The 13855-nt window shown below is 42.5% G+C and overlaps 1 protein-coding gene across 3 annotated transcripts; it reads left to right on the top strand.

Moving 5' to 3' along the window:
• Nucleotides 1–2717: 2717 nt before the first annotated feature.
• ALG8 (ALG8 alpha-1,3-glucosyltransferase) lies at nucleotides 2718–11476 on the top strand. 3 transcript variants are annotated; one of them, XM_062514064.1, is made up of 11 exons: nucleotides 2718–2866; nucleotides 4290–4399; nucleotides 5739–5806; nucleotides 6325–6451; nucleotides 7042–7145; nucleotides 7262–7382; nucleotides 7670–7809; nucleotides 8240–8379; nucleotides 9060–9157; nucleotides 9582–9655; nucleotides 10901–11476. In XM_062514064.1, exons 1-11 carry the CDS (start codon nucleotides 2763–2765, stop codon nucleotides 11153–11155), a joined length of 1341 nt encoding a protein of 446 aa, XP_062370048.1. In that variant the 5' UTR covers nucleotides 2718–2762; the 3' UTR covers nucleotides 11156–11476. The 3 variants fall into 3 exon arrangements, with proteins under 3 accessions (XP_062370048.1, XP_062370038.1, XP_062370027.1); XM_062514054.1 differs by having other exon boundaries at nucleotides 5739–5890; nucleotides 9582–9654; nucleotides 10924–11476; XM_062514043.1 differs by having other exon boundaries at nucleotides 2719–2866; nucleotides 9582–9654; nucleotides 10924–11476.
• The last annotated feature ends 2379 nt before the right edge of the window (nucleotides 11477–13855 follow it).

Below are 13855 nucleotides of genomic sequence, written 5' to 3'. Positions count from 1 at the left end.
ACAGCAGCAGATCGGCTCAAGCTGGGTGTCGGCAGAGAGGGACGATCAGCAAGGAAGTCCCTGAGCTTTTACGCCCTCAGTCCGTGCACTCATTCTTCTCGCGCCTCTTGATCCAATGATTTTCGGTCTCAGGTGTTCTCTTATCGGATTCTTCATCTGCGTTCGTGCAGGCTAATCGCTAACTCTTTCCTGTGCCAGTGCCTCGCCACCTTCACAGCAGACAGTTCCTGATACCCAACCTACGTTCCCCGCCTCCCAGCTCGCGCCGCTCCCGGCGCCTCACAGAGCCCTGCCCTTCCCGCGCACGCGCAGCCCCGCTCCCGGCGGCGCGAGCGGGCGGGGCGAGCCCGCGCGCTTTCAAACCGGCCCGGCGGGCGGGGCGCATGCGCGGTACCGGCGCGGGGCAGGGGGCGCGCGCTATGGCGGCGGGCGGCCGCGGCTGGTTCCGCGCGCTGGCGCTCGGGGTGTCCTTCCTCAAGTGCCTCCTCATCCCCGCCTAGTAAGGAACTTCCCTGCGCATGGGGCGGGATGGGACGGGACGGAACGGAACGGGGGAGGGTAGCGTAGGACTGCCGCGAGTCCCCGAGGGCGGGCGGCCGTGGGCAGCGTGGCGCCGCGGTCCTGAGGAGGCCCTGAAGGTCCATGTGATTCCCGGGTTCGTGAGGGAAGCGGGGCGGCGCTGCCTCCGCCGCGTGGCACAGCTTTGCTTTCCTCCTTTGGAAGCCGTTCTGTCCCGTTCCGGCTGGCTGTTGTTCGGGAAGGCCTTTAAGTGAGCCGAAACAGTAATGCTTTGTAGTTTTAAGGTTTTATACTCAAAACAAAACAAAAAATTTGCTACTGAACTTCAGTTACAGCTTGCAATTGAGCATTATTTGTACGAAAAAGCCAAGCTTTAAGTAGTTCTTGGCCTGTAAGCGCCTGTATTAGGACGAGGAGGAATGGTTTTGAAGTAAATAAAATGGGAGATTTAGATCAGAAGTCAGCAGAAAAATCATTACTGTGGGGTTGGTGAGAGACTGGCACAGGCTGCCCAGAGAAGCTGTGCATGCCTCATCCCTGAAGTGTTCTAGGCCAGGTTGGATGAGGCTTTGGGAAATCTGGTCTAGTGGAAGGTGTCCCTGCCGAAGACACATCTTTGGCGCAAAGTTCTCTAGCAGCATCGTTGTTACTGTTTCAGTCACTTGATCACGGTGGTGTCCTAGAGCTGATAAATAGAGGCTTCTTTTTCATATGCGTGTGGCGATGTGCTCTGAAATGTTTCCTCTTTAAGTGCATGCATGTGTGTGACTCTTAACATGCACCTTCTGTAGTTACTCCACAGATTTCGAAGTCCATAGGAACTGGCTTGCCATCACCCACAACTTGCCCCTCTCTCAGTGGTACTACGAGGTAAGGACATGTTTGGGGTGGTTTTTAGCTGTTTAAGAATTTTAAGCAGATTGGGTATGACAGACCTTGTGAATGCTGGAAGAGATGGTTGGTGACTTTTTGTCATGTAGCAGGACAAAATGATGCCGATTGCAATTTGCTGGCCCTCTGTAGCATTTAGCTAAAAATTTTAGCATTTAGCTAAAAATACTTCATAAGTATATGAAGGCGAAATGGGAAAAGCAGTGAAGGCGTGGGGGTTATTGGAAGGCTGTGTAGCACAAGATCAAGTTGCATCCTACTCTTAAATTGCTGATGTGTGTGTTCTTCTCATTGGTGATAGACAGTTACCAGAGTAGATTGAATCATGCTAATGGGCATATGCATCTTTCCATTATTAAATGAATCACTGTTTTAAAGTTTTGAGCCTTTGCTGGTGTGTTAGTAGTATGCATTGATTTTTATCTAGGTGAATCACCTTTAGGTTTGTCATAGACTCAGTCTACCTAATGGGGTTCTAATCTGTCTCCTGGTATCTGCTGGAGAACAAGGATAGATACTGTAGTGTCTAATGAGCATTTAGAAGTAAATTATTTGGGCAGGTCAGAACTTTGTAGGATTGATCCAAGGACTGTTTTGCAAACAAATTTTTATAATGCCAGCATTAACCCCATGCCAGAACACAGGATGCCTTTCATCAGTACAGCATAAGCATTTGGGAACATACTCACTGAGAAATATACTCCATCCTGACATGCTCTGTTCGTCCCTGCTCCTCTTCTATTTTCACAGCCAAGGAGTTAGTTCTTGGTCAGGGTATAACAACTGTCCTTATGGGTAGAGATCACATAATGCCATTTGATCTTGATATGGTTGTATGAGAGTTAAGTCTTGTTAATTGATGAGTGAAAGTAATTTTGAGGCAGGAGCAAGGCTGATTGTGCTGGTGATCACTCTAATATAGACAAATATTGGCTCTGAGCTATTTCACTGAGATTTTATAATATTTATCCTATTACTGTAAATTGATTTATAGATAACAAACAGTTATATACTGGTTAGGTGCAGGTACACAAAATGCTCTTTAATCTTGTCCTGCTAATCAGGAGATGTCACATCTCTACCAGTACTGCAGGAGAACAGCTTAAAGCGCCACAGAACTGGCTACTGAGTGTGGAGTGGTTTGAGTTACACAGAGGTTACTGAGATAAAATGCATCAGCTGGTTTGCTGCAGTGAGCTGTACCTGAAGGACTGCAAACAGCATGGTTTGTTATAAACTATTTAATCTTATTTTGTCCTTAGGCAACCTCAGAATGGACCCTGGATTATCCACCATTTTTTGCTTGGTTCGAATACGCACTTTCTCACATTGCCAAGTACTTTGACCCCCAGATGCTGGTTGTTGAAAACTTGAATTATGCCAGTCGTGCAACCATCTTCTTCCAAAGGCTTTCTGTCATATTTACAGATACCCTCTTCATATATGCAGTCCACGAGTAAGTCTTAATGTTCTAATTTTAGGGCAGTGGATAGTCCTTCATATGTGGGCGTGTTCTGTAGCCGCAACAAATAACTGTTTGTACAAATAAGCTTGTAAATGAGGGGAAATGCCAGAGTTGCTTGGACCTGTTCAAGGAGAATCTTGGAATATGCTGCTAAACACAAGCTAACGTGTTCTTCTTGGGCATACAATTGCACTACATGTGATGGATTTGCAGGCACTGAGACACCAGCTGCTGTTTCATGTGTTATACTTGGGTTTGCTTTTGTCACTGAACTCTTTTTGTAGGACTTGTGGGACAGCTGGTGTGCAGAGAACAGGTTTTTTCCTGTTATTTTTCTTATTACTCTGTTCTTCTAAAGTAGAAGCATGAAGGAAATCTGTCACAAAATGGCAGTGTCATCAAATATGCAAACTTACTCCAGTGTTTGTGATGATAAACTGATTATTCCAAGTCTGATGTAATTAGTACTGGATGCTTTCAGTGTGGCCTGACTTTGTGAAGAATTATTTACCTTGTCCCTAAAGAGTGGAGTGGGGGGTTGTTCTGAGAAATATGTTGCTTACTTTAATGATTGGGCTGTAAGAGTCTTCCATCATTTTATTCTTTCTGCTCAAAATCTGGGTAGGAAATTCTCTGGAGCACTTCCTAAGCTTTATTTACTATTTTTCTTTAAAGTGGGCTAGCTTTGCATTGCGACTTCTTTTTATTGTTTTGACTCGCAGATGGATGAATGTGAGGCTGAAGGCTCAGGGCTGGTGTCTGCATAGGGTCATTTTGCCAAGAGAGGTGGTATATGCCCTCTGCCTGGAAAAATTCAAGGCCGGGCTGGATGGGGATTTGAGTAAGTGGAAGGTGTTCTGCTCATGGCAGGGAGGTTCCACTAATAGTATTTCAGCACAGATTATCTGTAACTTTTTAATGTGATTTAAGACTGCTTTCAGAAGTCATATGAACCATATTGCTTCACACTGAGAAGTAATAAGTTGTTTTTAACCAGCAGAAATAACTCATGGCAGGGGACAGCAGTAGACAGGGAGAGGCTCATGTCCAGCTGAGAACCTTAAATACAGCTCCTGATGTTGTCTCTGAAAGTAGCAATACACTGCTCTTGATTGCAAGCAGGCTATGACAGCTTTACACTTACTGAACGGGAGACTTGAACCTGAGGCTGTTATGTAATGTAAGCTTTAGCATGTGGAACACACGACAGCTATTGAAATTGAAAAGCCTGTTTTTACTAAGCTTTGTTCATGTTTGTTATGCTGTCTGCCTTTGATGAATTTAGCAATCATTTTATCGCTGCCTTGCACCCTGGTAAAATGGCTAACTTCAGAGTAAGTGCAGTCCTTAAAACCAGCACTGTTTTTGCTTGTATGATTGAATTAAAGCTGCTGTTTCTTCTGCTCTTGTTTAGGTGCTGCAGATGCATAAATGGAAAACGAGCTGCAAAGGATGTCCTGGAAAAACCAACATTTATTCTTGCAGTTCTGCTCTTGTGGAATTTTGGGTTGTTAATTGTGGATCGTATCCTTTCAAACCATTGTGGCTTCTTTGTGGTTTGTTTGTTTTTTTAATAACCTGTTGCGGTGTGTGGCACAATCCTATATTATTGCTGTCATAGCAAGTAGGACTTCTGGGTTTGTTTCTGGGGTTAGTTAAATAACTTTGTTTTCATTAGAATTACGGTTTGGCAAAATTAAAGTTTGTCAGTTCTTGGTCTGATTTGCCAGAAGTGGAGGAGAACCAACCAGTCTGGCAGCAATGTGCCTGTTCCTGCTGGCTGTTCCTCCCCTGCCTGCCTACAGGAGTATTAGCAGAGGCTCTGTGTTCTGGGTGTGGTTCCAAGTGTGTCCCATGGCAAGGAAAATCCTCTTAAGTGCTGTAAGATTCAGACTGTATTCAATTGGTTAACATCATATGGGAATTAAGAAGTCTTTCTAAAGAAGTTACCATAGAGTGGTTTGGATTGGAAGGGACACTAAAGATCATTTAGTTCCAACCCCCTGACTTAGCAGGGACACCTTTCATTAGACCAGATTGCTGAAAGCCTCATTCAGCATGACCTTAAACACTTCAAGGGATAAGGTATCCACAACTTGTCTGGGCAAACCTGTGCCAGTGCCTCATGACTCTCACAATAAAGAATTTCTTCCTAATACCCAATCTAAATCTCCCCTCTTTTGGTTTAAAACTGTTTCCCCTTGCCCTATCCCTCTATGCCCTTAACAAAAATCCCTGTGCAGCTCTCAAAGCACCTTCTCAAGGGCTACAGGTTCTCCCCAGCATCTTCCCTAACCCCAGCTATCTCAGCCTGTCTCCATAGCAGAGGTGCTCCAGCCCTCTGAGCATTTTCATGGCTTTGTCTGAATGCCCTCCAACAGGTTCATATGCTATATAAAAATAACTGTGGAAGCTGAAATTGTTGCAAGTCAGTCTTGGCACAGTGTGCATTTAAAGGAAGGACTTAATTTTCTCTGTCACATTTCTTGTATATGTTGCCAGCTTACAAGTGGTAGAAAAATGAGGGCTACTGTCACCATCCATTAGCCAGTGTGTGTCAGAAGCTAATTACTTAAAAATCAAAGTGGACATTTAACCTTTTTAGTTTGTGTTACAGAACTTGTACAATGCTTACGTAGATTGTTTCATTTCATCAAGGTAATACGCCCAGCATTAGTGTATTTTATGTCTAACAGTACTTACAGGTAAGGTTAAAATTAGTTGTGTCTATGTGGTGTGAATTTAAGGTTGCTTTCTTGATTTAAATACCATTTTAATTTTAATTTACTTCTTATAACTTTGAGTTACATCCAGAAAACATAGAAGTAAAGAAAGCTTGCTTTATTCCTTGACTCAGGCTCAGATATTCACTTCCAGTACAATGGCTTCCTCTTTGGACTGATGTTTCTTTCTGTTGCTCGTCTGTATCAGGTAAACCCAAGTGACTCTTGTCTATTTGTTGTCGTGTATATTTTGAGTGTATTAATGCACTTCACAAAGCTACTCATGTTGTGGGCAATGGCAGTGGCTTCATGTTGAGCTGTGTGAAGCTGGGTGTCTTAATTATTTACTGAGTTTTTGGGGAAGAGGAAAACTTGAAACTCACCATAATTGCTTGCTTTTGCTGCAGCACTGCAGTTCCTCATAAGAAAGCTATATTCAGTGTTACCCCTTAGAATTATGGCATCATTTCTTGGCATTTTATCTTCTTCCAAATCACCAGTCCTTACAAAACATACTTCTGAAGCTGTGAAGAGGTGGTTGTGTGACAGCATGGTTTCCTTGTCCTAACCTGTTACACATAACGCTACTGAATTTGTAATTTGAAGTAAACACTCCTTTTAATACTTACAATAAATGTCCCATCACCTTAGGAGTACAACAGAGAGCCGTTAAAAGTGACTGCAAAGAGAAGAGCTTGGGTTTTGTTTTGTTTTGTTTTCTTTCAGAAAAGGTATTTAGAGGGTGCTCTTCTTTTTGCTGTTCTTCTGCATTTCAAACACATCTACATTTATGTGGCCCCAGCCTATGGCATTTATTTGTTGCGATCCTACTGCTTTACTGCAAATAATGCAGGTAAGATGGGGTTTTCCTCACTGGCTTTTGAGGGGAGTTGTGTTAATCACTGGAATTAGGGCAGCACTCAAGACTTGCAGGTACAGTTGGAACAAAATGGCTGTATGTCAAACAAAAATTCTGCTTGAGAGCAGAATTGGTAGGGTCTTGAGAGATCTTTGAAACATATTTGTTTTGTACAATTCCTGTTTTTTTAAGAGTTCTTTAAGAAAAACCAACACGAACAAACTGCAGGTGGCACTTGGAAGCTGTAAGAATTACTCTGGATATGGAACAATTAGACAGTGTCAGAAGCTATTTCAGAGACCTGCTTTGTGTTTCTCCCCACTTTTTAGCACTGAAACATGCCTGATACTCCTCATGTGAACAGGGAAGGTAAATTTGGAAAATACTGAAAGCTTGTATAATGCGGGAGCTGCAATGTGGGCAAAAGAAATGGCAGCTGTATTTAGGAACTGAGTATATTGACATAAATGCTGCGTGCCCCTTTTAGATAGGTGCTAGCAATTCCGTGTCAGTGGGAATGCTTTGTCTCCCTTTCCACTTCCCACAGCAACTATTTCCTTAATACGATTGATTATTTCTTGTAGATGGATCTCTGAAGTGGAGAAGTTTCAGCTTTCTTCATGTAACACTTCTGGGACTGATTGTCTGTCTTGTTTCTGCTCTTTCACTGGGACCCTTCCTAGTATTGGTAATAACCCCTTTTTCACATGTTATTCTCCTGAACAGTTAGAAAATTTTGTTACAGAAATATAAACCATGTCTCATCTAAAGAGGCCATTTTTTTTGTCGTCTTGCTTTCTGTAGGGTCAGCTGCCTCAAGTTGTTTCACGGCTCTTCCCTTTCAAGCGAGGTCTTTGTCATGCCTATTGGGCCCCCAATTTCTGGGCTTTGTATAATGCCATGGATAAAGCACTGACAATTCTTGGTCAGTATGTTAATCTTGCTTTTTGGTGCCTGTTTGCAGATAGAGCTCTCTGGATTTTAGTCTTCCCCATTTGAAATGTAGGCAGTAAATTATGTTTTGAAATTGCCGTAAATTTTATAGTTTTCCACATAATCTCATGCTTAAGTTACCAGCTGTAGGTCAAAGATCAATTGCTTCCCTCTGCCATCCTTTAAAAAGAGAAAAATCTTGGCATGTACTTAGTTCAGCTACTTCAATTTTTTTATTTGCATTTATCAGTTTATGCTTTTTTTATGTTTTGTTTTTAGGGCTGAAGTGCAATTTTCTTGACAGTACAAAAATCCCTAAAGCCTCCATGACAGGAGGGCTGGTTCAAGAGTTTGAGCACACTGTCCTCCCTTCAGTGACTCCACTGGCAACATTAATCTGTACTTCCATTGCTATTTTGGTAAGAGCAACTAATATTTTTTAAAATTGGATGTGTTCTGTCCCTAGTCGGTTTTAATTGATAGTGAGCACTTCATATATATTTTAAATCTAAGGCAACAAATATGTTGTTACTAATACGTAGTGACTGATAAAATGAGTTTAGTGGCTTAGACTGGAAGACAATTTTTGCATGCAACACAAATAGCAGAGAGTTGGCTGTGGTCTTTCAGTCTGTTTTTCCCTCCTGATGTTTCAGCTGAAATCCTTCAGGATCTACTCATAAATCCAAATAGATTGATTTCCTCCAGTGCTCTATAATGCTTGTGCCTGTGAGGCACAACCTGGGTGCAGTGGTGGTTAGTCACATTGACAAATCTCTTTGGACAATAGCTTGTCTTCAGGATTGCCAAGCTTTTCACTGAAGTCCTGTTTTTGCCTGTTGTTTCTAGCCCTCTGTTTTCTGTCTTTGGTTTAAACCTCAAGGGCCCAGAGGCTTTCTACAGTGCCTTGTTCTTTGTGCGTTGAGCTCCTTCATGTTTGGCTGGCACGTGCATGAGAAAGCAATACTCCTTGCTATTCTGCCTTTAAGGTAAGTGAATTTTGTACAAAGTAGTTGGCCAAACTGAACCTGCAGCCACTTGTTGAGGAATCTTCAAAGGGAATCACTTTGTTTTCAGTATATTTCAGAAGAGGAACTCTTGTATAGAATGCCTTAAAATGTGACAGTATAGTGCACTTAAAGTAAATTAATTTCGGGCACCGTTCAAACCTTGATGAGTGCTGCAGTTCATATTATAAAATGCTGGATAGATTGCTCAGGAACCAGCTGAGGAAGGGGATCTTCTGTACTGTGCTTGACCAGAACAGCAGAAAAAAATTTCTACCAAAAGAGCTTCATGCCTTCCTAGGGTAGAAATGAAGCTGTAGTTCATAAGCTGCCTGACTAGTATTGCTACAAACCGTATTTTTCTTCCGCAGGGATTTTGTAGCGTTAAAACTCTGGTTTTGTGCTGGGCCTTGCTGGTAGTTTTGTTTAGTGGGTCTGTGGTTTTCTGCGGGCGGGTTTCCTGGCTGATTTTTCTCCTGTGTTGTTGTTATGAGGCTATGTGATTTGGAAGCAGGAGACTTCATCACAGGTCAAGTGTTAGCAGGGACAGAAGTACTATGAAACTGTGACTTATTCTTTAGTCTTCAGTGAATTGTATAGTGTTCTGCTGAAATTAGGTTTCTTTGCTAAAAGACAAAAGCATAACAAATTGCTGTTTTTAGCTTGTTGTCTATTCAGAGAGCCAAGGATGCTGGCATCTACTTGATTCTGGCAACAACAGGGCATTTCTCACTTTTTCCATTGTTGTTCACACCACCAGGTAAAATGTTCTTCTATTAGTTTATTTTTAACTAGTTTGCAACATAAAGCTCAATAGTCTTGATCTGGTTGTCATTTTTTCTTTAGTTACTTCCAGTTGTTTGTGATTTCTTTAGAAAAGGAAAATCTTACTTGTAGCGCTATCTTAAATAGGCATTATAATTTCTGTGTTCAGTATGTTTATAGATAATTGAAGTAAGTGTACTGCAAATGCTTGGCATTTGCTTTAGTAAATGGTTTATGCTTTTAGTTTATGCTTAATTTTAGGTATCCTAAGCAGTAAAACGTACAGGTCTGGAGAAAATAAAGCTGGATAATGCAAATGTGACTAGTAAGATTTAAAGCTACTAAAATATATATATATATATATGGCAAAAGCTTTTTATAATTAGTTTTGAAAGTACATAATGTTCTTTGTTTTTCAGAACTTCCAATTAAAATACTGCTTATGCTGCTGTTTACTGTTTATAGCTTCTCTTCATTGAAATCTCTGTTCAGGTAATTAAAGAAATTTTATCTCAATGCCAGGAACAGCAACATTCCTTCTTGGTGTTGGGAACAGCCATTGTCATAAGGGACAAACAGCACAGAAAACTGATGCTGAAGAGTCATATTAAGTTGTTACTGCTCAAAAGATGCTTGTGCCTCTGTTCTCAGGAGGCAGTGCTTAAATTGGGATTATTGCAGCATGTCCTGGTTATTTTGACAGCTGCGCACTTATTCCCAGGAGGCTGTAGATCCCCACCTGCCTCGTGCTCTGTTAAAGCATGGAGTTGTGATGCTGTAATCTCCGAGCATTTAATTATGTATTCTAGCATTTACTACAGTGATTTTCTGCCAGTTGCTTATCTTATTGTACTGTGGATTTTTGCAGTGGTTATATTTTAATGTGTGGAAGGGACAGGTTGTAAATAATGTTCATTTGGAAGCTGTAATTTGTCAACAAAACCACAGGTGCTTGGTTAGCAGAACATACAATTGCCAAAGTCATTCTGTGTAGTTTCACAGCTTGTGGATCTCTTACCACTTGGCCAAAGATAGTGCTTATCCTTATAACCCTGGTGTTCCCACTTCCCTATTTCCCAAACTTTTCAGACCAAAGCCAAGCTGTAATGAAGGGTTTGTAATGAAGTACTGTAAACGTGTATTCAGTGTATTCAGGCACCTGCTTTCTGTAGATGATTTTCTTTGTTTAAGAATTCAGTCATTCTGTCTCAAGAGCTCTAGCTAAAAAACTCCATAGGAGCTTAGTTTTTGTTAAGAGAGGGAGCTTTGCCAAGTTTCTTGTTCTTAACTAGACAAAACATGAAATTCCCTTTAAACTACCTGCAGTAAATTCCTGCCATCAGTGTCCTTTGCAAGAGAGCTTGCTCACAGAAAAGTCCATCCTACAGAAAGCTTGCGGGAAGAGGTTAAAAAAATTGGACATTTCCAGTCTCTGGTTGTAGAACAACTTTGGTGGAACATGTCTTTGTATGAAGGGCTGTTCAGTTGTTCACTGAAATAGAGTGAGATGAAGCAGAGCAATTGATGAGGTTTCTCCTTAGGCTTCCAAGGCATCTTGGAACTTGATAAGGCCATTGAGCTGTACTCTTGGTGATCACACTGTGGTTTTTTCCTACTGAAACTCTTTAACTTGCTCTTTAAACCATTATTGTGATCTAATGGGAGACTCTCTTTGCACTGGGATAGCTGAAAAGCAGAACAGTTATTTTTAGTTAATATATATATTTTAACACTACCTCTTTTCATGATTTCTCTTGGCAGGAGAGAGAAACCTTTACTTAACTGGCTTGAAACAATCTACCTCATCCAACTAGTGCCCTTGGAAATCTTCTGTGAAATCATATTTCCCCTGACCCCCTGGAAACAGCACTTCCCTTTTATCCCCCTATTGCTGACCTCTGTGTACTGTGCTCTGGGAATCACATACGCTTGGCTGAAACTTTACATCTCTGTCTTGACTGAGAGAACTTCTGTCAGACAAAAGGCTGAGTAAAACCCCAGTGCTGGGACCAGTCTGGGGGATACCCCTTGGAGGGGATTCCTGGCACCCTGAGGGGTTGTCACAAGGTCATCCATGATGAGACACAGTGTATGTGTGCCATCACCACACAGGAGCTCTTTTTCCAACACTCCTGTACCACTCCTGCCCAACGAGAATACCTCTGATCAGAAGCACTGTCACAGTGACAGGGAGGGCTGCAGGTAAACTGTGAAGCTTAACAAGGAGGTCCAGACTTCTGTCCTGAGGAAAACCTGCCTGATTTTCCCATTATAGTTCATATTTGAATAAAAGTTGCTGTGGCAAATTACAAGGGATGATTGGTATGTAGGAGAGTGTTGTAACTGTGTTCTATGGAATTTGTAAATTAAAAACTTGGTATTGTTTGAGCATTTCTTGTGTTATTTCAGCTCCTTTCTAAACCCTGCTTTTGAGGGACACCCACACATCTAAGGATGTAGTGTATAGCTAGAAACTTGTCCTGAGGTGCTTTGTCAAACTCTTGCACACACAAATATCAAATTTTAATATGTTCATGACCTGTTGATGTCCTTGTCTCCTAGATACTTTGCAAATAGGTTTTTATATTTTAGTAGCTCTTTTTGGTAGACCAGATGACCAAATTGAGGCATGCTACTCAAATGAAGTATTTTAACACTACTAAATGTATCAGATAATGTGGCTGCATAACTGTATTTGTAATTCATGTAAAATTCTACAACTGTCAAAAGACCAGGTGTCCACAGCTCCTGTAATGACTTAACGAAAAGGTGGATTGTTTTCTGCCTCGGTGGAATCGTGTTCCCCAAAAGGATAGCAGTTATTTCTGCAGTAAATAATTACACCTTTTAAACGCTCCATAACCATCCCTAGATGTTGCTTTGAGGTTGGGGACTGGTTTGGATTCTAGTGCTGACATAAAACTGGGAGGAGAGAGGGATGGATTTTTCTGTTATTTTTGACAGCAGTTTTTGAACTTTCTTCCATGTTAGCTGAATGGGACCCTTTCATCAAGGACAGCTGAGGGGAGAGTTACACTTTTTTAATTCTTTGAATATTTGGAGTGTTTAAAATAGAGTGGCTCTTGTTAGGGCAACAGGTTGCTTAATCACTGTGGATGTTTCTGTAACCAAATACTTTGTACATTTAAAGTTACCACTGCCAGGGAGCTCATATTCGAGACATTCTCACAATGGTTTTCATTACTTTCTCATAGTTTTGTTTTTGTTTTTTTTTTTTGCACCATCAGGGGCTTTGCCATGTTTTTAGCTGCTCTGGCTTCTAGAGGTGCCACAATGCTTCTTGCACCTGTATTTGTATCTCAGCTCCAAGCCTTAAAGCTCTGCTCAGGGTGAGGCATCCACAATGCTCGTGTTTTATCTGTCAACTGTGTAGGGAAATGGTAGCATACAAAAAAACCCTACAACCACCCCTTCTCTTCCCTGCTCTACCCCAGCCGTGCCTTTGCACATTGTGAAATCCTCCAAGAGGCTGCAGTGTGGGTGTGCCATCCCTGGAAGTGTTCAAAGCTGGGATGGATAAAGCAACGGGGTCTAGTGGAAGGTCTCCCTGCCTCTGGCAGTGTGTGTTGGAAGTAGACGACCATTAGGTCCATTCCAACCCAAACCATTCTGTGAAGTTAAATCCAGGGCGTTACTGTGGTGCTGCCATCACCATTGTATGATCCCAGGTTTAACTGAAGCATCTCCCCCTGCAGAGCAGTTACTGCCCAACCTCCTATGTGGATGTCAGGAAAATCCACAAACGCCAGAGATTTATGTCCAAAACAGAGACAAAGGAGTCCTACAGCTTTATTTGAATAAAGGGAGAGAGTCCTCTGGGGCACACGGGGTTTTCTCTCTCGAGGTTTCAGAGGGCACAGCCTCCTTTGATCCTAAACTCCTGGCTTCATGCTGCCTCTTCCCCATTGCTGAGGCACTGGGAAGGTACAGCCTTCCTGAACCTCCTGCCGCATATTCCCCCGTGAGCCTCCTGTTTAACCCCAAAGCTCACAAGTCCAGGCCGTGCAGACCCTTGTCTGTTCCAGGAGCCGGGGTGTCAGGGCTCTGCAATAAAGGCAGGAGAGACATTGAGAGCCATTTCAAACACCTTAACACCATCCCTTCACCCATCAAACTGTTGGTAAAGGCATCAGCTTTCCTCTCATGGACAAGATAAATACAACAATACAAAAATACAAGAAAAATAAATGATACGTTTTTAGGAAAGAGGCTGAGAAGCCTTTAGGACCTGGGATGTGTTTTGTTAATGCTGGTTTCTTCCGTCAATCCTTCTTAAGTGGTAAATGATTTAATGTAATTTCGTATGAATTAAATACGAAAGAACTAAGACAATGGGTTAGGTCTCAGTATTTAATCTGAGCTCTGAAAATTAATTTGTTTCGATTTTAGTATTTAATTAACCCCTTAATTTACTTCCCGACCGGCCTCGCTGGCCTTGCAGCGGGGCCGCCCCAGCCAGTGGGGTTAGGGCTGCAGAAACCTCCTCCGCGACCCGGCTAAGGCCGCTCAGCCTGGGAGTTTGGGGCGAGGGGCGGGCTTGTGGGGTAGGGAATTGGATTTTGCGCTGGGATTTTTGGCAGAAGAGCCATACGTGGGGAAGGCAGCGGAACGCGGGAGCAGGGCGCGGGCCGGCGGGGGAAGGCGCAGCCGCCGCACCGCTCCCCCCGGTCAC

Source organism: Cinclus cinclus, chromosome 2, assembly GCF_963662255.1.
Source record: "Cinclus cinclus chromosome 2, bCinCin1.1, whole genome shotgun sequence".
Lineage (NCBI taxonomy): Eukaryota > Metazoa > Chordata > Aves > Passeriformes > Cinclidae > Cinclus > Cinclus cinclus.
This window is presented reverse-complemented; position numbering and strand designations above follow the sequence as displayed.

Bases quoted from the DNA above. Each gene is read 5' to 3' on its own strand.
- ALG8 (XM_062514054.1), top strand. From the start codon at position 2,763: ATGCTGGTTGTTGAAAACTTGAATTATGCCAGTCGTGCAACCATCTTC. The intron at 2,867-4,289 runs GTAAGTCTTAAT...GCTCTTGTTTAG, and splicing joins TTCATATATGCAGTCCACGA to GTGCTGCAGATGCATAAATG. The intron at 7,146-7,261 runs GTAATAACCCCT...TGCTTTCTGTAG, and splicing joins TGGGACCCTTCCTAGTATTG to GGTCAGCTGCCTCAAGTTGT.